The 22,828-nt window shown below is 42.9% G+C and overlaps 1 protein-coding gene and 1 long non-coding RNA gene across 4 annotated transcripts in view; one reads left to right on the top strand and one right to left on the bottom strand.

Annotated features, from left to right (window-relative positions):
* SPON1 (spondin 1) overlaps window positions 1-13,198 on the top strand; it is a 271,896-nt gene extending 258,698 nt beyond the window's left edge. Inside the window, exons 11-17 of one of the 2 annotated variants that reach the window (XR_014544399.1) lie at window positions 524-706; window positions 818-988; window positions 1,101-1,268; window positions 5,052-5,216; window positions 7,225-7,488; window positions 8,278-10,091; window positions 10,134-13,198. Coding sequence is in view for 1 of the 2 variants with exons in the window: in XM_083598432.1 (XP_083454558.1) it covers window positions 524-706; window positions 818-988; window positions 1,101-1,268; window positions 5,052-5,216; window positions 7,225-7,488; window positions 8,278-8,441 (1,115 nt within the window). In the remaining variant the exon portion in view is untranslated. Of the gene's footprint in view, window positions 1-523; window positions 707-817; window positions 989-1,100; window positions 1,269-5,051; window positions 5,217-7,224; window positions 7,489-8,277 lie in introns of both variants that reach the window. The other variant, XM_083598432.1, reaches the window with a different exon arrangement.
* LOC310756465 overlaps window positions 1-22,828 on the bottom strand; it is a 214,345-nt gene that overhangs the window by 186,441 nt on the left and 5,076 nt on the right. The window contains exons 2-3 of one of the 2 annotated variants that reach the window (XR_014544894.1): window positions 21,696-21,804; window positions 20,816-20,936 (exon numbers count right to left, since the gene is read on the bottom strand). This is a non-coding gene — a long non-coding RNA (uncharacterized lncRNA). Of the gene's footprint in view, window positions 1-20,657; window positions 20,937-21,695; window positions 21,805-22,828 lie in introns of those variants that run through there. The other variant, XR_014544895.1, reaches the window with a different exon arrangement.

Genomic DNA, 22,828 nt, shown 5'->3' with positions numbered 1-22,828 from the left:
GCTGTCATTCCATATGGAAGGATGCTTTGTAGAGATGCACCTCATGTTCTTCCTGCAGAAAGTACCAGCTTCAATCCCTGGCATACCCAGTGAAATAATATCACACTAGGAGGCATGTAGAAGAGTTTTGTTTTTGTTTTTAAAACCCCTTGACCTATTTGAGCAGGATAGTTTGATTGGCTGGCAATGTTACACTGAAAACGTGTGTGTGTTTGCATGCAAAATAATTTGAGCGGCTTGTCTAAGATGCTCTGTGAGCACCTGTGTACATAGCTGAAAAAGCCAGATAGCCTATGGCAAGAAGTGTTCAGAACAGAAATGAACGAGATATGAGAAGATAAAGAAAACAGAAGGCACAATAGATAAACGGGGGTATCGGCGAAATTCATCCCTAGGCTTGTTTGTCCTTTGGAAAGTCATTTGTGATGGTGGTGACTGTCTTAATATCCTATGGCAGTGAGTTCCATAGGGTAATTATTATGCACCATGTGAGTAACTGTTTCTTTTTGCTTTTTGCTTTTAGACGACACTCCAGAAACCTGCATCTATTCCAACTGGTCCCCATGGTCAGCTTGTAGCTCTTCCACGTGTGAAAAGGGCAAGCGGATGAGGCAGAGGATGCTCAAAGCTCAACTTGACCTCAGTGTGCCTTGCCCAGAAACACAGGACTTTCAGCCATGCATGGGCCCAGGCTGCAGTGATGAAGGTAGGAAAGAGAAGAAGGGTGTGTGTGAGATAAAGGTATGCTTCTCTTCCCACCCACCCCACATCCAGGTGAGACTTAGAAAAGAAGTGGCAATTGTATTCTATATTTTAGATGGCTCCACATGTATGATGTCCGAGTGGATAACGTGGTCCCCCTGCAGCGTCTCTTGTGGCATGGGAATGCGGTCGAGAGAAAGATATGTGAAGCAGTTCCCCGACGATGGCTCAATATGCAAAGTACCCACAGAAGAGACTGAGAAGTGCATTGTGAATGAGGAGTGCTGTAAGTATTTGATTTAGCTTACCTCGCTGAATCAGCATAAAAGCTGCCTGTGATCCCTCTATTAAACGAGTGCCAGTAGACTGATCTTCTTTCTGCCTATTGTTATCAATAGCTCCTAGTACCTGCCTGGTGACGGAATGGGGGGAGTGGGATGAATGCAGTGCCAGCTGTGGGATGGGAATGAAGAAACGGCACCGGATGATCAAGATGACCCCAGCAGACGGATCCATGTGCAAGGCAGAAACCACGGAAGCCGAGAAATGCATGATGCCCGAATGCCGTAAGTATCCGAGATTCACCCAATCACTGTGTGGGAAAGTGGCATGTCTCCCCGCCTTGAGATGTGGCTCAACCACAGCTTGTTCTACTCAGAGACAAGCAAATTTGCAGGTGGAAGAAAGAATGCACCCTCACTGGGCAGGCAACTGAGCTGATGCTTCTTGTGTAGCCATGTTGTATAGAGCATGTGGTTAAAGTTAGGGAGGGATGAACTGGCCTGTTTTGGGTATGTGCCCCTTTCACATATTTTTACCCATAATTCTATTCCATTTCCCCATTAATCTTCAATATGAAAAGATAATCTCAAACTACATATTAAAAATTATGAAAATGGTTCTCTTAAAACGTATGTATTTAAATTGTGACACACACCCCATCTTCAAATTATGTATTAAATGCATACTGTGTCACAATATTCAGAGAGGTTCAAAGTCAGCAGATGGCTAACATCTGCCCTACATGTTAGTCCAGGTCCTTTTGCGGCCTTGCTACTGGGGATGTGCTTTCTCTTTTCTCTAAAGTCTAAACTACTTTAAATAGCTATTGCAACATCCTACAAAAATCCTTTGTCTTTTGATGATTAATACCATTTGTTTGGCATCTTTAAAGCTTCAAATGCAAAACCTGCCATTATTGACTTCGTCTCTCTTTTCTTGGGCTGCACAAAAGAGCACTTGTTTCAGATGGAAAGTTATGTGATTCATTTCAGCAAAGCCACCTTTAATAGTATTAGCAGGGAGGTTGCATATGATTATAGAGTGCACTTAAGTAAAATATACCACTTTAACTCAGATTTGAAGTCAAGTCTGTAACATGACGTATGCTGGATATTCTTAATCTAGGCGTTCTTTTTCTACATCACTATCTTCGGATAATTTCCTTGGCCAGGAAGATTATGGGCTGTGGTTTGAATGCAACCCCAGGGTGTTTGACCCACAGTGCCACCTGTTACGCCTGAAATGGTGCAACCAACTCCACTACCCCATTCTGCTGCATTTTTATACCTGCCCTCTAATCATAGACTAGGGCAGGGCAGATGGAAGGGTCAAAAACCTTTATAATGAAGAAGTCAGGCCCAGGGCAACAGGGTTGAAATATGGAGGGATCCAGAGAAATGAGGGCAAGGGGAACTGGCCAGAAGGATGAGACTGATAGGCAAAAATAACCCCCAGAACCCCCTGAAACAGATAAGGAATAGGCTGAACAGATGAGGAGGTTCACATGAGCAGGATCTGCAGGGGTAAGGTACTGATTTGAAATAGCCTTCCAGATCTCTATTTTGGAAAACCATTTGCTTCTGATTTCTTCTGCAGCCAAAATTATTCACCTTGTAGAATCAATATTCATCTCAGTTATGTTCATCTGACCACGGTATGAAAAAAAAACCCCATCAGCTATACATTTATAGGACTGCTCCTGCCTGTTTTATAGGTTTTGGCTGGCTCTCGTGCATATATTAATGGGACCATAAATCAGTTCACTAGATACAAAATTGCATTTCCCCATGTATGGACCATTTCATACAACATTGGCCTGAAGACTCAAGTCGAAAGGAGAGCTCCACGCAGAATAAGCATGCATTAAACATATGCTGCAGAATATAGCCTTCAAATTCTTATTCTTAAGTATGTACAGGCACACGCTAATACGTAATGTACAAAATGGCTCTGAGGCTAACATTAATTAGTATCTCTCAAGCCTCTCCTGTCACTGTGATTTATGTACTCAGTCCAGTGAACCTTTGCATGTTATGAAATCACCCATAAATCAGTCTAATGTGAGGTCTCAATGGATTGACTTCAAGTCTTGTAAAAGAATAAACAGCACCACTGGGTGGCTGGAGGACTAGCCATCTCCAGGCTATAAAAATCATCAGGGAGTGCAAGCAGCTGTGTGCCACCTCCATCATGCCAGTCACCCTTGTTTACTGTTTTTACACATCATGAAACCAGCCCCAGGAAACCGTAGTGGTGTGAACTGATGCTGACCTGACTTTACGAGGTGTGAAAATATCCATTGTCTCAGGCTCCATTCCCTGCCTAGCCAGTGTCACTTTAACTCTGGACTTTGTTCTCCTCAGTTCACTCTCTTGACTGAATTATTCCTGGATTTCCCTCACCCCGTTCTCTTGGTACATTTTCTCATTGGCACATGTAACAATTTCCTTCAAGAAGGCCTAACAAATACCACATTCTAGCATGGGTGAATGAATTCATTTGACCTGACTTTAGAAAAATAATCATTTCAGGTTTCATGAAATACATTCAAAACCACTAGAAAGAGCCATAAATTCATCTCCACTAATACAACACTATTAGCATCTGGCGGCACCAAAGTATCCAAAATGATTTTTTTTAAGCTTTGGGGGGGACACTAATCTTGAGGCCCCTAAATCAATGTATAATTATCTACAAAGGTATCTTGCTTCATCTCCTCCTTACTGAAGCTGCATTGTAGAGTAAACATACCATGCTGGGCCACTTTGCACACCATAGTCATTCTGAAGCACCGTGAACGTAAGCAGGTACTTGCTTGGTGTTAAATAAGGATCAGGCAGACTCTGCAATGGAGAATAAGAAGGTGAAGTTTATTGCCAGGCAATAAGGACCCAGTTTGGAATCTCTTCCAAAAGGAACTGGGACCCCGATTGACAGAAATCCAGAGGTCTTATACCTGAGCAGATCACAGCAAATCATAGATCATGAGACAACCATGAGACAGTCACGATATTGTCAGCAAAAATTAGCCAATTAGCAAGCTTCTTGCCATGCTACCAGCTCCTGGTCAAGCACTGGTCAAGCACGGAGTTCTAGTTCTGCTTTCCGATGCTCGCAGTGACGCTCTGTCTAACCTCTCCCCTAGTTATGGCAGGACAGGGAGTTTGGAGATTTTGCGGTTTTGCTCTTCCTGTTCTGTGGATTAATTTAGCCTGTATCTGAGGGGATTTTGTACCAGAATCTCTGATTCACGTCTTCCCCTTGTCCAGGGTACACAGATGTTTGTAGGGGAAAGGTCGGCTCCTAATTTTGCTGTTTCAAGCAATATGCAGTTAGCTAAGGCACAGCTTCCCTTTGATTCAAAATAGATTATAAAATACTGTAAACCCTGATTATGTGCGAGCATATATGAATATATTGATTACTGATAACTGATTATATGGATAGCATAGGGGTAGCCCTTCTTCCTTGCCTCAATTCAACCACTGGATGTAAATGTGTCCAGCGTTTTCCAGTGCTGTATGATCTCTAACCTCTTTGGTGGAAGCCACTAGGGCTTACAATGATACTTGAACTGTAGCTTTCTCGAATTCCTTACACTGGTGATGTACTCATTGCTCAAAGCTATGTTAAAGTAAACTCGTTTTCTCAGGGCACATGTAGAGTTCCAGTTGAACTGAGCTTCTTGGCAAAAGCAGCTGCCATTTAAATTGGAGAAATAGCACAGGGGAGATGGGTTAACTCTGTCCCCTCATAGCCCTGAGCCAATTCAGGGAGAGGACAGACTGCTCCCAGGATGGAAAAAAGAGAGACTGGGGGAGGTGATTGCAATTTCTCATTTGCCCCACAAGTGAGAAAGATGGGGTGATGGGGTCACTGGTGTTTGCACCCTGGTAGTCAATATGGGTTTGAGCCAACCAGGGTCCTCCTCCATTGCAAGATCCTCCCACAGTACCAATCCTGTCTTTACCAAGTGCCCCTGTCCTCCAGCTTTTTCCAAATGGCTGGACAACACTTTGAAATTAAACCCTGGCTGTGAGCTAATCAATCTTTTCCCCTTGCGCTAGATACCATTCCCTGTATGCTGTCTCCTTGGTCTGAATGGAGTGACTGCAGCGTAACATGTGGGAAGGGGATGAGGACCCGACAGAGAATGCTGAAATCTGCAGCAGAGCTTGGAGACTGCAATGAGGAGCTGGAGCAAGTAGAAAAGTGCATGCTGCCCGAGTGCCGTAAGTACCGATGTCTGGAGTCTGAAGGCCAGTTTGCCGTTTCCCTTCCCCTTCTTTCCTATTCAGCATGCTGCTTGGCCAGAAATGTGGTCATTCTGCTTGCTTTGACAAAGTGCTACTCCTAACCTGATCATAGCCTTGAGTCAAGAGGGGTGACGCACAGCTACACAGGCACTGCCAAAGCACCGTTTCCACACAAGCTGTCAGGGCAGGGTCATCGACAAGCAGACTGACATGGGCAAGGAAGTGGGAACATGGAGATCTGGGACAAAGATGTAAGTCAGGCCCAAAGGACAAATGAGAAGGCAGAAATCAAGGAGCAAGGCAGAAATCAGTACCAAATAACAAGAGCTAGAGAGCTGAAGAACAGGGCCGTCTTTACCCAGGGGTGCAAGGGGTGTGGGGCACCTGGGTGCTGAATTGGGGGGGGGGCGTCAAGTATATACCTATACCAGTCCCTCTTGATAGGTGGCAGTGAAAAGCAATGGAGCAAAAGTCCCTGCCTCCCTCCTCTGTTGCTCTGTTGCTCCGTAGCATCATATGTTCCCACCGAGTCAGGAAACAAAAGCAGTTTTTTCTGCTGCGTTGTTGTTACAGGTGAGTGATTCCCCCTAAAGACCGCCTTGCTCAAGAAGACCTTGTTGCTTGAATAAGGCTTGGCTGAGTGGGCAGAGTCAGTCCAAGGCTTGAAGATACTTTCCTTATAAGCTGTCACTTTAGAAGCTGTCACCACACAGGGCACAGATATCAGCAGCTCCTGACACAAGGGTAGAATGTCTAATTCTATTGCAGAGATCACAAATAGAGAATGATTTCTTCTGTGTCAATGTTGGAGAGCCTATGAAAGGCCTTCCTTGCTGCTGAAAAGTGTTTGCAATGGTGATGCAGAACTATTGCTAGTTCTATCACACACCTGATGCCTGCAGAAAGCAGGCTTCGGTTCTACTGCCCACCTGCTGATCAACAGCAGATATGAAGCTTTCTGGGTCAGCTGCACCTGGTGTTTTGACATCCCAAATTCAAGGCTTCAAAAGTGCCCAAGACCCTGACTCGTTCTGATGTCAGATGATTGACAGATGGGCAGCCCCACCCCCTGTCAGATTTGGCCCATGGAGCCAAAAAGATTCCCCACTCTGAACTAGAGACTTCCCAAAAGATAGCTCATACTTTTAACTGCTAGATCATCCCAGCTTTCAAATGGTGATGACTGCAGGATCTTTCTGTTTTGGCTCCCCAACCTTGCTTCTGGTCTCCTAACTCTGCCCACCCACAAGTGTGTTCCATTATAGAGCCAAATGCCACTTAAATTTTTTGAAAAGATTTTACCCTTCCAAAGATCCAGGTTATTCTCATTAGGCATCCAAGTAGCCTGCATGCTGGGGCTCTGAGGAGGAGAGGTACCACTGGATTCTGCCATGGGAGGCATAAATGAGTTCCTCTTCAAGGTAATGGGTTGGTTTATTATAGTGAGAAGTAGAGAGAAAGAGTGTAGGGGAAGAGAATAACAGTGCCCTGTTGGGAATCCCTGTGATTCTCAGGCATCTCTGTGTCTGTGAAAGGAACAGAATGTGACTGTTGTCTGCAGTGGTGCAAAAACAGCCTCTGGGTCTGTGTGCTCTAAAGACGAGCATTTCACCGCTTCCATATTCATTTCTGCCTGGCCAATGAAAGGCCACCACAGATGGAGAGTAAGTCCCCAGTGGAGTAATTTGAGCTTATTCTCAAAACATAATTATAAGAAGATGATCTAGGTTCTGTGTTGCTGTAAAACAGCCTTCCCCAAGTTGGTGCTCCTAAGCTAGCATGACCAGGGATGATGGGAGTTGTAGTCCACTGGCATCTGTAGGACACCAGAGTGCAGAGAGCTGCTATAAAATTTGCTCTGAGACCATCAGGGTATTTTCCTGCTTTTTGGTGTCACTATCAGAGCATATTGACATTGTTCCTTAACTTCATTTGTTTGAGTAGCTTGATGCTCATGGCAGCCTTTCTTGTTCTGTCTGTGTAGCCATTGACTGTGAGTTGACAGAGTGGTCTCAGTGGTCAGAATGCAACAAATCTTGTGGGAAAGGTCATATGATCAGGACAAGGATGATCAAAATGGAACCCCAGTTTGGAGGAGCTTCGTGCCCAGAAACTGTACAGCGTAAAAAATGCCGGATAAGGAAATGCTTGAGAAATCCCAATATTGAGAAACGGCGGTGGAAAGAGCCTCGTGAAAAAAGGAGAAGTGAGCAGGCAAAAGAAGATGTAGATGGCGAGCAATTTCCAGGTACGTGTTGTAGACGTTGCTTGGAACTGTTGCGCCACCAAAAACTGTTTAAAAGAGGAGCAAACAGGCACACAACCCTAGACTACAATGCTAGTTTGTTTACTTATTCCTAAGTCATTTATAGATTCTGAACTGGTCCCCAGAGATCACAGGAATGGTTAATACACAAACCCCCCCCCAAATATAAAGAAAATACAACATTATTTAAACCAATTTCAGAATAAACACAAACAGAATAAAACACATACTAAGCTCCAGACAGCCAATTTTGAAACTTTGGGTTTTATCCCATTTCAGGCATACTCAGAAAGATCCATTAATTTTGCAAGTCACGTCAAACTTAGGACCATTCGTTTTGAAGAGTCTACTCTGAATAAAACTTAGCTGGCTACAAGCACCTTTTCCGAAATGTGGAATGGGAGCACATTCCATAGTCCTCTGCTTCTGTTTGTCATTCGTCCTATCTATTTAATAGAAGGGCCCCAGTTAAATGCAGTGCATTTGGAAGAGCAGCCTATTCACATGGGCAACATCTGCCACTCAGAAGATGCATTGTGTGGATGTGGCAGCTGAGATAGACTCATGAGCCACAGATATTCATGAGGAATTTCTAAAAATATAAACTATTTCTCAAGGTAACATGCCGAGTGACCTGTAGAATTATTTATATATCTAACCATGATATTTTCAAAGCTTGAAGTTAAGAACAGAAATCAAAACAAGTGTACATAAGAGAGAATTTTCACACAAAGTATTGACCTTCATGCTTTTATTTTATTTTAATTTTAGGTTGTAAGATGAAACCATGGACTGCTTGGTCAGAATGTACCAAACTGTGTGGGGGTGGAATCCAGGAAAGGTTCATGACAGTCAAGAAGAGATTCAAAAGCACTCAGTTTACTAGTTGCAAAGACAAGAAGGAATTAAGAGCCTGCAATGTTCATCCGTGTTAGCAAAACCCGAGTCTTTCAAATAATGCACTCTGAGCTAAATGTAAAATCAACCTTGATTTGATTTTTTTTTAAAGAAGATATAAATTGTGTATATTAGTTTTCATTTTTGCAGTGTGGTTTGCTTATTAGTCTTGCTGGTGCAAGAGATATATTTTATAAATATTTCCTCACAAATGTATGCTGAGAGTGGCTCCTTGATGCTCCAGCTAGCCCTTAATGCATAAAAATAGTGAAGTCATTGTGAACTCCTAATAACTTTGAAATTATAGACATCTCTGTGTGGACATACCATAATCATAGAAATATTACCTGTAAATACACAGGATGCATGCATAAATTACATTGCAAACATAAATATCTATTTGGATCCAGTTTCAAAATACTCAAAGCAGTGCCTCTGTGATTACACAACTGTGCCAAGGAATTTCTTCAATAATGCTGGTTCAATAATACTTCAGGTGCATAGTTATCTTTTTAAATTTGTATTTATAGCAATCCTGTGAGACATTTCTTTTTCCTTCGGTAGGGACCGCTACAAAATAAAGCATATTTTCTTCCTTCCCACTTTCAGAAGGGAAAGCAAATTTAAACTGTTCACATGCGAATAGAACAAATGGTAACACTTTCTGTCTGAAGGCCACAGATTAACTGTTGGGCTGCTTCTAAGTAAGAACACTATTCACATTTGCCATGTCAGATGTTACGTCAGGAAATCCTGTGACCACCAGACAGGAACCTGTGACTGCCAGAAGTTGTGGGACTACAGCTCTGATCATCCCTCAAGCTTTGGCCATTCTGGCTAGGGGGTTGATGGGAACTGGAGTCCAGCAGCATCTGAAATGCCACAAGTGGTAAGTGGTAAGATACAGGGAAGCAAGCACTCAATTGCATCAGGGATGGGGAACCTGCGGCACTCCAGATGTTGCTGCATTCCATCAGTCCCAGCCAGCCTCGCTCATCTCTTATTTGGAGATTATCCTTGCCTGGGGATCAGAACCAAACAGATCTCGGTGGTTTCAGGAGAAGCCATTGCCTTCTAAGAGTTGGGCTAACATAAATATACAAGGTGTTGTTTAGAAGCCTGCTGCAGAGGTGAAGGTCCTCAGCATCAGAGCTTCAAACCTTGCTCTACCAAGTAATTCCAAGAAAGAAGAAGGGGAAGAAGCTTCTCCGCACCACTCCCAAAGCTGCTTTTGCTGGTTTCAGTCACAAAGCTTCCATTTTTCTCTCTCCATCACCTGGCAGAGGTATTGTTACCCGGATATAATTGTCACAGGTATCATATGTTTGCTTCTCCTCATTCTCTTACTAGCTTTCAAGTAATGGCTGCCATATTTCTGGCATATATTTTCAGAAGAAAGTAACGGTCTTGAGAGACAGTTGTGATTGTGCTGGTATTATATATTAGTATAAATACAAAAAGTACAGCTCCAATAGGAAGCTGGACATTGGAGTAAGTACCATTGAAAGGGGACTGGGGTCAGTAAGTGGGTCAGGGACACCCATGGATGAAGCAGAAAGCTCCTGCATTTCTGTCTAAAATGTGGGACTACATTACAGACACAGCTATGGCATACTGTAACAGGCAAGGCAAATGCCTTGAATTAATCCTTCACCATCTCTCTCATAAAACCCAATATTGGCTGGCGTGTGCCATGGCAGAAAAGCAGGGAAGGGCTGAACTTTTAAGAGCCAAGGTGTAGCTGCAACCTGGGCCCAAAGGATAGGGATTCAGTTACCTGCCCCTAATATAGCCAGTATAATTGTGGAGAACACAACTTGTGTCCAGTGTCCAAAAATCCAAACTAGAAAAAATATGCTGAAAATGACAGCTCTTCTCTAGGTACCTTTACAGAAATACCTTGTATGTTCATGTGTTTCTGCTTTCACTTGCCAAAGCTTCAGAAAGATACAACAATGAAGAAGGCAACAAAAAACTCTAGAGGTTATATAAATAATTTTAAGGAGCAAGCTCAAGTCTACCACAATAATGAACAAGTGATTCGATTATTAGTAACATTTTGATGTACTGGGCAAATTAACGATCTCTGTATGCATCTTGCGTGCAGAGGAATGTGGGATTAGTGTGGGAGAGGGCAGAAGCATGCATGCAACGTCATTTTGCCAGAGAGGCTCATCAGGTCATGAGGCTGTAAAGATTTCCGAAAGATAAGGCATCAGTGAGTTTCCCTGGAATGTCAAGAGGTGTAGAGAAAGATTCAGGTAATATATTAGAGTGTTCTGTAAATCATAGGCAGTTAAAAACCACAGTATAAAAAGGAGAGCATCTTTCTGCATTCTCTTCAGTTTTCTATGCCAAACATAATCCTGTACAAGGACTGAGTCCAAAAGGGACTGAGTCAAATTAGAGAGTCCCCAATACTATAATGATATTGTTGCAGGCAGTGGTCTCAGAATGAAATAATGTGCAGGGTGATGCCACCAGCCTTCTAGAGGTAAGGGACCTCCAACTATTGCAGGAAAGGAATGAATTCTGCACACAGCTCCAAAATTCCACAAGGTTTTCATTTTCAATTTGTCATGTAGCTGCTGACATTAATCATCTTGTACCCCTTTCAGGGCTGCAGCATTTATAAACAGCAGCACAGTGTGTTGGCACCCTAAGGGGAAAAAACACATTTTATTGTTTTTGACACAGAGAGATTCACCTAAGACTGACCGCTGAGCTCTGGGAAAATGTAAACACCTCTTCCAACATAATATTTGGTGCACTCGGGGTGTCTTTTTGAAAGGGTACCACGGGCTCATTATACATGGAAACTTAAAAGGTATCATTTGTAACTATTCCAGAAAGGATTCACCTCAGAAGACATGTGTGGTCAGCTAGAAATAACATCACTTTTCTATGTATAATCCAAACATTGTTTCAGAATCAACTACTGTACTTTTGACTCATCAGCCAGTCTGCCATTTGGGTGTCTGTGGGGTTGCTAAGCAGAAATCTGAGGAGCTAGGCTCTTAGCTTTTTTACCACAGTCACCATAGCCACTTTGAAAGAGGTCCTTTATTCAAGATAAATATATGTCCTTTTATTGAATGCCTCATCAGAAAAGTTAATGTAATCTCAAAAGGTTGGCAGTGTTCTTTTTCTAGAGCTAAAGTGCACCTCGCCTCCCAAATCCTCACTATATTCCTTCTCATAAGCCTTTTCCATCCCTGCCTCTATACTCAAGACCCAGAGACACTCTATCTTCACAGTTAGTTCATTGTGGTTGTGTCTTCTCATGCAGTGAGTAGCCAGTCACTTCCAGTGCAAAGCCACCCAAAGCAATCGAGGGCCAATGGGCAAGGAAGGGAAGAACTAGGGAAAATTCAGGAGGGCCTTCAGCACAGGCGCCGAGCAGAAATGTCTTGAAAGGACAAGCACACTTATGAGTTAATGCACGAGATTAGGCTGATGCTAATTTTTGTGTCTCTGGTTTTCAGATATCTAAGATTCAATTATGTTTTGCTTCAATGAATTATGCATTAACTTCCTCACATTATATACTTATTCAGTCAAAATATGCATGAAATATGTAACCACTGGAGTATGCCCAGTTGCATTTACTTGCAAAAAAACAAAACACCCTGCATTAAAATGTTTTTGATTCTTCTACGCTGTGCTTGTATTAAATGCTAGTAATTGTCCCAGAAAGAGTGCTGGCTCTACTGAACTCAGTAAGAATTTCCATGAACTTAATGATTTGACTTTCACTTTCCCCAGTACTTGATTGACACAGCAGCAGCTCTGTGTAGTTGCTTGTAATTTCTTTAATATCTAATAGTATTTTGCTTGGTTGGCTGACTTTTCAAAGGATTGTGATTCGAAAGCATGAAACAGCTTGCAGCTGAAGAAAATTTGGTTGTTCTATCACCTGATAATATAGCTGTCCCAGTCCACATTGACAAATTTATTCTAATTTGATCCAAATAGTGGTGGGAATCATTACTTTTTGTAATAATGATAATGCTTTTTTTAAAAAAAAAAGAAATGAAAAATGAATGAAAAACAGAACGGCCCCAATCCAGCTAATCACTTTTAGTGGAAATTTAATTAGGACTACCTTGTTCCATTGGTTTTAATGGGACTAAGACTGCAATGCTATACACACTTGACCTGGGAGTAAGTCCACTGAAGTCATGAGACTTACTTCTAGGTAGAGATGTGTATGGTTGTGCTGTTAATCACACCTAATTTTAGCTTGATAGAGACTCTTAAGGTTGATTTTTCTATTAAAGAAATGAATCCCAAAGTGACACAGAATGCATAGCATTATTGCAAAGTTACTGTAAACCTTCTAGTAGTGTAATATTTGTTGCAAATCAGCCAATAATAGACCACACTTCTTATCTTGTACAATAATTCATGCCTGTTGCACACTCTGGAACCAAAAGCACAGGTATAGATCTAGGAATTTTATACACCTCACTTCCCATTTATTAACATTCTCTGTATTTTATTTTCTAACATAATCTGTAGAAACTTTACAAGCAATGAAACAGAAATGTTAGGGGGCTTATATGTACAATAGGTTTTAATAAAAGCAACTTGGTTTTTTAAAAAAAACAAAAAAGGCCTTTTTGTTTTTATGTTTTCTTTGTTGTTGGTTCTTTTTTTTTGGTTCACTATGGAATTTCTGAGAAAGCTGTCATGGATATATTTCTTACCAAAGTCTTGTGTAGATGTTTTGTATGTAGTTGTCCGGCTAACACATTATTATTTTGGAATAAAGACATCTTTACTATGAAAACAACATCACTTGTTTGTTTGAGTTTAATGGTACAAGTAGATAAATGTTTTTGGCATCTGTCTGTCTTCAGAAACAATGGACTGTGCCTCCAGGGGTCAAACCACTGCATTAGCAGTACCAAAGTGACCTACCCAGGGTGCAAGCCTGGGCAGTGTGTATGGAGGTCCTGGGCTGCCCAGACAACAATAGCCCCCTCTCAGCCTCATTGATGTGTCCCAAAAGAAAGGAAAGCAACACGTTTGGCACCAGCTTGGCTGCACGAAGGAAGCTTACAAGGCACCATCCAACCTTCTTAAAAGCTCTGGATTCCCACTCTGGATTTAGCCTTTTATTCTCCTAAAGATATCCCACAGAGCAGTGGGAGTTTAGGATCAGAGTTTTCCTTCTCCTAAATGGGTTAACCTTCCCAGGTTCACAAGCTCCATCTGCCCCTCGCTTTCCCCTACAGTATGTGCATCCACTCAACTGCTGGAGCCTGTCTTCGCATGCAGGGGGAGTCTCTAACTCACTGAGGGTTTGAGACCTGTTGGCTATCCTTACCTGGTTTAGCAGGCCAGTTGAAGCCATTCCCAGACACTGGCCACTGTTGCATGCTGACAGCTTCTAGGAGCCACAAGAACAGGCACGTGTTTGGGGGCTGATGATCAGAAACTCAGAACAGAGAGGAAGAAACTGTTTTTGAAGGCAAGCACAAACATGGGTAAGTCCTGATGGACTAAGGATAAAAAGTTAAAAAGTGTTGATGAAGACATCACGAAAGAATGAGGTGGTTCTAGAAGGCTGCTTTCCAGACACACAAAGAAAAGACCAGCTCTGTATTTAGGACAGTGTGGGAGGTTCCCCCACTCAGGGTGCCAAAATATGGGGGTGCAAAACTGAGAAGATCCATAATGAGAAGATCCTTTGGGGGGGGGACCCAATTTTGGCCTCACATAGGGCACCATATAACAAAGATTACCAAAATCCACCCCAGGAAAGAAATTATCTTGGGCTTGTCTAACAAAAAAAGTGGTTCCTGTTTCATTGACTTTCAAAGGAGGGCTTATGGTACTTCTAATATAACATTCATCAGGTTTTGAAAAGATTGAAACCATAGGGAATAAAGAGCACTTTCTGGTCACCTGAAGATGTCAGTTACTGGGGCCATTCTATTGTCTATGTCAGGAAGTGAGGTTTTGGTGGCAGTGGCGTAGCGTGTGTTGTCAGAACCCGGGGCAAGGCAAGTAATTTGCACCCCTAACCCGTGGATTTGCGCCCCCTAACCCGTGGATTTGCGCCCCCTAACCCTAACCCCCAGATGTTGCGCCCGGTGCGGCCGGCCCCCCCTGCACCCCCCACGCTACGCCACTGTTTGGTGGGAAAACTTACCGGTACACTTAATTTTGATTTTGGACTGTGCAGCCAAGTCTCTGCTTTTCAGGCCCTACAAAACGGAAATGGCTAGGGGAAAGGTGCTAGGAAACAGTCATCAAACATAGTCATCTCCTGGGCTTAGGAAGAAGTGTGTTTGAATCAGAGGGCAACATTTCTAAAGAGACAAGCTCCAGCAACTCTTTTCTAAAAAATAAAGCAGTGGTCCCTGTATGTTGCTATTAGGAATAGCTCAGAAAAGAAAGATAAACCCTTTCGGAGTCACATGCAATAGAGAGCGGGGGGGAGGGGAGTTAACTTATGCCAATTTAATTCCCTTGACCTTTGATGAGTGTTCAGATAATGCCATCACATTTCCACTTTAATAACTGCTGAGAGCAAATGTACACTTTCATTTTTCCTCCTTGGAAGAAGCTGTGTTATTGCAGCCTAAAGACTTCACCAGCAAAATGGACTGCGCTAAAGATCCTTCTAAGAGGTATTCCAGACACCTGTCATTCTTCACTCGGCATGCAAACTCATTTAAGGCCTTTATCGCTAGGCTTTCAATATCCAACCTTTACTTCCTGTTGTTTTTTGCAACGTTCTGTGAAACAAAGGCGATTACAGCCCACCTGAATGATATTTAAGCATCCTCTCCTCCTATTTGTAAGAGCCAGAATGGTTTGCACATTAACTGATGCACACCATTAGCTGCTCAGTAGGCAAAAAGCAAGAGTATTCCTTACACTCTCTTCCTGGCACCACAGATCTTGTACTGTTGAATTTGCAGTCTCTCACAGCTCTTGCGAGACTGGCTACTTTGATAATGGAAGACCCAAAGAGTAAACTTCAAAAAGGAAAGGATATCTAGGGAAATGTATATTGCACCCGTTAGCAGAGACACATCAATAATGCAGCTGCAGTCCAGAGTGAAAATCCTGGTATAGGTTTACTGGAAAAATCTGAACAAAACAGGAACTGAGAACTAATGAGAAATGAAGTTCTAGACAAAATAAAGACAGGCACATCACTGTATCTGGATGGCATCTACCGGGGAGTTGTCAAGTAACTCACATGTGAAATGGCTGATTTTCTAACATAAATATGTAATCGTCAGATCAGCCTCCATACCTGAGGACTGGAAAGTAGCCAATGTAGTATCAATTTTTTTAAAAGGGATGCAGGGGGGATCCTGGGAAATACAGGTCAGTTGGCTTAACATCTGTCATGGTGAAGCTGGTGTAGTTAAAAATAAAATAAGCAAGCATATAGAAGAACAAGCCTTGCAGAAGCAGAGCCAGTATGGCTTCTCTGAGGGCAGGTGCTGCCTCATACACCTATTAGAGTAGCAAAATATAGATAGAGGTGATGCAGCTGTTCAGCAAGGTACTTGAGTAATTGCAGCATTGGCTGAACATATGAACCAAAGTGTTCAGCATTAAATTCTAGGATGTCTGAGGGAAGGCAGCTGGACTGTTGCCTTACTATACCTCAAAGAAGGCTGAACTTCCTTAGCACTGAGTTTGTCTCTATCTTTTAACCACCTTTTGTAGGCCGGAATTGCCTAGGATAACCACAAAGGAAGAAAACAAATCCTCTCTATGTATGCCACCTTACAAATATGTGAGGACTGAATATGATTAAGCAGTATTATCAGTTTGTCTAAATGCAACATTTAGAACAGAAGAAGAGTCCTGCTGCATCAGACTGAAGGCCTGTGTAGTCATGAGAACAAAAGAGGAGCCTGATGGCTCAGGCCAGTGGCCATCTCCTCCAACATTATGTCCTCACATTGGCCAACCACATGCTTATAGGAATCCTGGGGGGAATTCATGCAACAAGCAACCTCCCATTCTCCAGCAACTAGTACCCAAAGGCACATCATCTCCGCAAGTGGAGGTAATACACAGCCATAATGACCAGTAGCCATTGAACATATGTTAACCTGCTTGGAATTTGAGAAGCAATACAAAACTTATCCTATCCTACTTCCTTTAGCCCCGGGAGTGCAAAGAGGGAGGTTGCTGAAAGTTAAAGCAGCAGTCTTAAGCCTGGCTAGTAATGCAGAGTGTGACTCCTGGCAGGTAACCCCTTTCTACCTGACTATAAGTGCAGTTGGTTGTCCATTTTAATGCTTCAACTGCTTGTTCCGATATTTTACTCAAGGTTCTTGTGTTGTATGGTTCTTGTGTTGCTTATTATCCGGCATTTTGGCAAAACTAAGGGCAGTGCATAAGGAGGTGGATAGCTGAGTTGGTTAGAGCATGGTTGCAGATTCGATTCCTGTAAGGAGCAGCTGCATATTCCTGCATTTATGATTCTGTGAGGTAAATTTCTGAGCCTGGTCATGGGCTTCAGGCTTATGTACTCCCTCCCCTCACTCTTTCTCTGCTTCCTTAGTGTCGTAAAAGGCAACTACTAGATTACCTAGAAAAACCTCAAATTCAAATACATGCTGCAGCTCAATATTTACCTTATACACTTGGTGGGTGGAATAAGTTGGACTTACCCTAGATAAAATCCCAAATGCTGAATAAATCTGAGGAGATCCCAAAGTAGTGTCACCAAGGATATTGGTGCAAGGAGGGGAGGGGGGGGGGGCTTGCCACCATCCCACACCTCTTCTTCCCAGGACACAGAACAAACCAGGCAAGGGACTCTTGTATCAGATCCTAGCAGCTATGTAATGGTGTAGTCCTGACTTGTAACTTATTTACTTGTTTTTGTTAATTTGTGTCCTTGGTAACGTGGAAGAATAGGGGAAAGAACACTGAGCATGCCGGAAAATATAAATAAAATACCACTAGATGGTGCTAAAAGCACAGCTATTATTTATATAGTATGTGTTTTGTGGTTTGAAAGACTTGAGGACTATGCAACTGGAGACTATTAAAGAGTCACGGTGCAGGAGGGTTTTAATCTCATTTTAGGAATGTGGAATAAGCTGCTCAGTAGCATAAACTATCTTATTAAAACACTGCTTCTAAAAAGTGATTATCTAGTCAGAAAACCTCCCAAGCAGGGGTTCACATTCACAAGGGCTGACCCATCTCTGGCCTAACTACCATTAATACTTCAAATCCACATGCAAAGGGTCCTAGGATATGCCTGCATTCATAGCTGTTTCTAGGGCAGAGACTCACTGAAGGCTCCCATATGTTCACGTAAAGCGAGGAACAAAGGTAAAGGTAAAAGGCAGTCATGGCTGACTCTGGGGTTGCGGCGCTCATCTTGCTTTATTTGCCGAGGGAGTCGGCGTGCAGCTTCCGGGTCATGTGGCCAGCATGACTAAGCCGCTTCTGGCGAACCAGAGCAGCGCACGGAAACGCCATTTACCTTCCCGCCAGATTGGTACCTATTTATCTACTTGCACTTTGACATGCTTTCGAACTGCTAGGTTGGCAGGAGCAGGGACTGAGCAATGGGAGCTCACCCTGTCACAGGGATTCGAACCGCCGACCTTCTGATCTGCAAGTCCTAGCTCTGCAGTTTAGGTTGTGACAAATTCTCTGCTTCAGCTTTGCCAACTCTCTCTCCCACCCAACTGTGCCTGCACGGCCTTAGTGGGGAACATTTTTAAGCCCAAAGGCCACGTGCCCTTCTAAGCAGCCTTGCAAGAGCCACATACCAGTAAGGGGTGGGACCATGGGCAAAAGTCAACAGTGCAACAAATGTGAACTTTACATTTGTATCCATCAACTAGCTTCTACACACACACACTGCCCTCTATTCTCCATCCAGTCAAGAAAGAGGCACTCTCAGAATTCAAGGACACAGTCTAGCCAGGCAAAACGACTCAGCGGGCTTGTCATTACCTCAGCAACACACAGTGAACCTAGCAACTAGCTTATCCTCTCAGCTGCAAATGAATTTAGCTGCAACTGCAAACTCTCTTCATCTCTTAACAGTGTAACATAATATACACTGCAGCTATGAGAAACATGTAGAAGAATTTTCACATTGTTTTCAGGAACAAAGACAGACCTGGCCCATCCATGCAGAGGGGTGAAGCAGTGGTGGAAAATGAAGTGCCCACCTCACAGCTTCTGCCACCACCAGAGAAGCAACCAAGGTAAGGGAGGTGTTGGCACTGGCAGAGTGACACAGCATTCTGCCACACAGTTTTGCCTCCAGTGGCAAAGCTCTCCAGAACAAAACTCAGTGAGAGGGAAGCATTCCCAAAGTCCTTGCAGAGTTTGCCCTCACACATCCCAGTGAGACTTTGCAAGGGCTTTTCCATGAGGTGAAACCCTTGCAAACCTCATGCCCTGTCCCCCAGAGGGAGCAGGATGTTTTGCTTCAGGCTCCAAAATGTTTTGGGCCACCTCTGATCATTAAAAAAAAAAAATCATGAAGGGAAGACCTGCCTGGGGCTTTAAGTGGCTCCAAGCAAATTTGTCCTGTCTTTTAACATGTTTAAGATTTACAATATCTCAAAATTGATATTGAATATTACTTTAGTCTGACAAAATATGACCACTTAAATTTTATCCCAGTGGGATTATTATGGCTCTTTTTTATGCATTTGTCTTTTTGCATGAGCGTGCTGATATTGCATTTTATCTGATTTTTGGTGTGTCTTTTCATTTTTATTGACTAAGTTGGTTTGTATCACCTAGAGGACTAGGCAAACATGTGACTTATCAATGTAAACAGTAACAAACAATGCACTGGACATGTTAATGGTGACGCCCCAAAGCTTTTGTTTTTATGTCACACCCTTCTTCAAGGCTTGTGACTGACAAAATTTATTGTTGCACAAGCTTCTGTCTGAGGGCAACTAACCCATTACTTCATGTCTGTGAGGAGACATATAACACTAGCTGACAGGAAAAGTCTTCTTAAAATGTTTCCCAAGACATCCTGAGCTCTACATAACCTGTCACCTCCAAAACTGTTATACTTGCTTTTAACCTACAAATATCAAATCCTAACACTCTCTTAGGTGGGGAGGGAGACAGATGAGTTAAGAAATCTTTCATTTTTAAAACAGGGTAGTGATCTCTAAGCAGAACTTTCAGCTCAATTCTCATGTGCTTGGCAAGGTAAGGGTATAATCGTCCCCTCAAGAGCTCATAAGGTTAGGCTCTGTTTGGATTAAAATGAGCTTGTCTCCATTACTCAGTTCATGTAAAGGAGGAACAAAAGAAGTGTGTGGGGTTTAGGGGTGTTCAGTGCATGGAAGGACCTTTTCATGGTGGAACAGCAAGGCTCTGAAGGCAAAATTTCACCATGCCATTCTCACTTCGTGCCTGTAGAGGGGAGTAGATAGCTATTTTATGATGCACCGTCACTCTACTTTCAGCTAATGAATCCTTGCCTTCCACTGTAAAGCCTGAACTAAGGTCATTTACACAGGTGATGTTCAAATCCATTTTTCCCTACCTCTGACTGTCCGCATCTATAATTTGCATATAATTCCTGCTTTCTGTCTCTCTTTAACAGCACCAAAAGGTGACCCGTTTCATATTTGGAGAGCCAGCACGCCAGAGGGAGAAAAAATTTTCTGTCCACCATCTAGGCCAGAGAATGTTTCACTCTTTTCCTCCAATAGCTGGTCTTTCCTTCCTTCCTCCCTTTAAAGGGGCTCCTTTTACTGCTGAGGCTTTGTGACTTTCCGAACGAATGCACGAAAAATGAACATCCAAGTTGCATACATTTTAATGCACTTTGCACACATTCTTCCAACAAAATACACTTTGTTTCAATGCCCTAAAATATATACACATATGTATTTACTAACACAAAATATGTTTTTGGTGTGTACATTATGGGATCTAAACTGCAGCACAAACTCTGGAGAAGTGCATGATTGAACTGATAGTGCGTTCCAGTCTGCAAGCAAATGCAGGGACACTGAATCAGGTTGGCTCACTGTGAATTAAACAAATTTCTCTCCCATCCCTAGCAGAAATAAAACTACATGATGGGGAAGGAGCCAGCCTCCTCCCCACCCATTATTCATTTGCTTCAAATTGTCACATCAGCAGCTACAAATCTGAAATGAAAAAGAATCTCCAAGCTATGCAAAACTTAAGAGTTCTTTGGCTTTAAGATGCAAGAGCCAGGATCTCTTACTCAAAAGCAGCCTCACCAGTTTGTGAAGATGTGATTTTTGGCCTCTGTAATAGCCTGCATTCCTTTTATTGTTAGCACATACGCGCACGCACACACACACACTGCAACCAAATTGGTCTCCCCTTGAAATCTCACCATATTCTGCCACCATGAAATATCTTGCTGAATCGTCATATGCAAAAAGTGGACTTCCAATGACTATGGTGTACCCTCCCATGGCTGCTTCGGAGGCCAGAGGAAAAGACAGGTCCACAATGCCATTTTGAGGCTTCACATCCACCCACTGGCCTATTCGATTCTCATTAGGATCCTGGGCACAGGGATAAGACCAAAAAGACTCTGATGTTTGTGTGGTTTGTAACATCACAAAAGCAGTCAAATACAACATTTCCTGTTTGCCCAGAGTGGACACACAGGGGAATGTTGCTCCAGCCAGGAGGATTTCCTGTCACACCTGGTCTGGAGCATCCTCCCCCTGTATGTGACCAGGTAAATGGGCGTGACCTTCTGAGACCCCATAAAAGGGCTGGTCACACAGCCCTCTTTCTCTTGATGCTCTTCCTCTTGCACTATCTTGTACTATTTTTGGCCCTTTTCCCTCACTGCCATGAAAGCAGCAAAAATAGGATGCAATGTCTTCTGCCCCAAACCACATTCACAAGCCAGCTTGGAATGTAAATATTTTACAAACTGTGTAGACCTGCTTTAGGATTCCAGAAATAAATAAAGGGCAATGAGGTGAATATCTATATCTATATGTTTATTTTCAAATGCAGGTTTGGGAATAGCTATCCGCATGCCCAAGCCAAACATCCCTCGTAATGATGAGAGTGTGTTGAATCTCACTCTTAATGGCATGCACTTCAAATCATTCGACCTGTACAGTATACTTAAATTACCAATTAACCCTCACAAAAAAAGATCAGGTCGGGTCAACGAAAAAGATCAAGGCTGTCTGGGCACTTCCATTACCACCATGAAGCAATCAGGAATAAACCGACTGGCAGTTTGTGACCTCTGCCCCCAAACAAAGGTCCCGTGTTTTGTGATTAATGGTTGTATGGTTCACCTTTTGTTCCCTGACAAGCAGTACTTAACCAGCTTTCATTTCATTCCATTTCTTTTTTGCATTCTGCTGATCAAGAACCTTCAAAAATGTGCCTTCCTGAGAACAGGCGCTAGGAAAGAAAAATAAAATAAAAACAATTTCAGGAATTGGGTTTTTTTAAAAAAAAGGTTCCAGAACTATGGGGGCTCTGGCTCATGATCTTGTCATCAGTTGCATTTCATACAAAGAACCCAGATGAAACAGACTACAGGTCTGTTTAATCCAACAGTCTGTTCCCAACCGTGGCCAATCTGCTGCTTATGGACAGTCTAAAAGCCAGGCATGAGTGCAGAAGCCATCTACTGATTGTGATTCACAGCAAGTGATATTCATATACAGTGGTACCTCTGGTTACGTACTTAATTAGTTCTGGAGGTCCATTCCTAACCTGAAACTGTTCTTAACCTGAAGCACCACTTTAGCTAATGGGGCCTCCCACTGCCGCCGTGTGATTTCTGTTCTCATCCTGAGGTAACGTTCTTAACCCGAGGTACCATTTCTGGGTTAGCGGAGTCTGTAACCTGAAGCGTATGTAACCTGAAGTGTATGTAACCCGAGGTACCACTGTAGCCATCATGACTATAGCTGTCAGGAGCCATCCTACTCTCAAGTAGGACCCTGGTAGAGACACATGCCCAACTGGCATGTTCTCTCCCTCCTGGTCGATCATTCGGGAGCTTCAAAAGCTTTCTTCTGCCTGAACATCACAGCGACTGATGCCAAGAAACATCAGCACACTTAGGGATCCGCAGAGTCTTCGCAGCTTGCGTAACAGACCTCAGCAACTCAGCATTTTGGCTAATCTACTTTATTTATATATAAAACACTCGGAGCATTCTGACTTAGCTCCTTCCTCTTTCTCATCAGACAGCAAAGAGAAAGAACAAAGGACAATAATCCCATTTCACAGAACACAGTAACATAAACATCCTGTCTCCGTCACTTCCCACTCTGTGAAATTAAAACATACACCGTCATGTGATAGACAACAATCCCATGACTGCAGACATGGGGAATGAATCTTCAACAATAGCCTCCCCCAATCCCCCCTTTAAAGCCATTTAAAGTAGTGGCCATCACCAAAATCCATCAAT

The sequence above is a fragment of the Podarcis filfolensis genome (assembly GCF_964270895.1).
Source record: "Podarcis filfolensis genome assembly, chromosome: 1".
In the NCBI taxonomy this organism is placed as follows: Eukaryota; Metazoa; Chordata; class Lepidosauria; order Squamata; family Lacertidae; genus Podarcis; species Podarcis filfolensis.
Note: the sequence above shows the minus strand (reverse complement) of the source record. Positions and strands in the feature narration are given on the sequence as shown.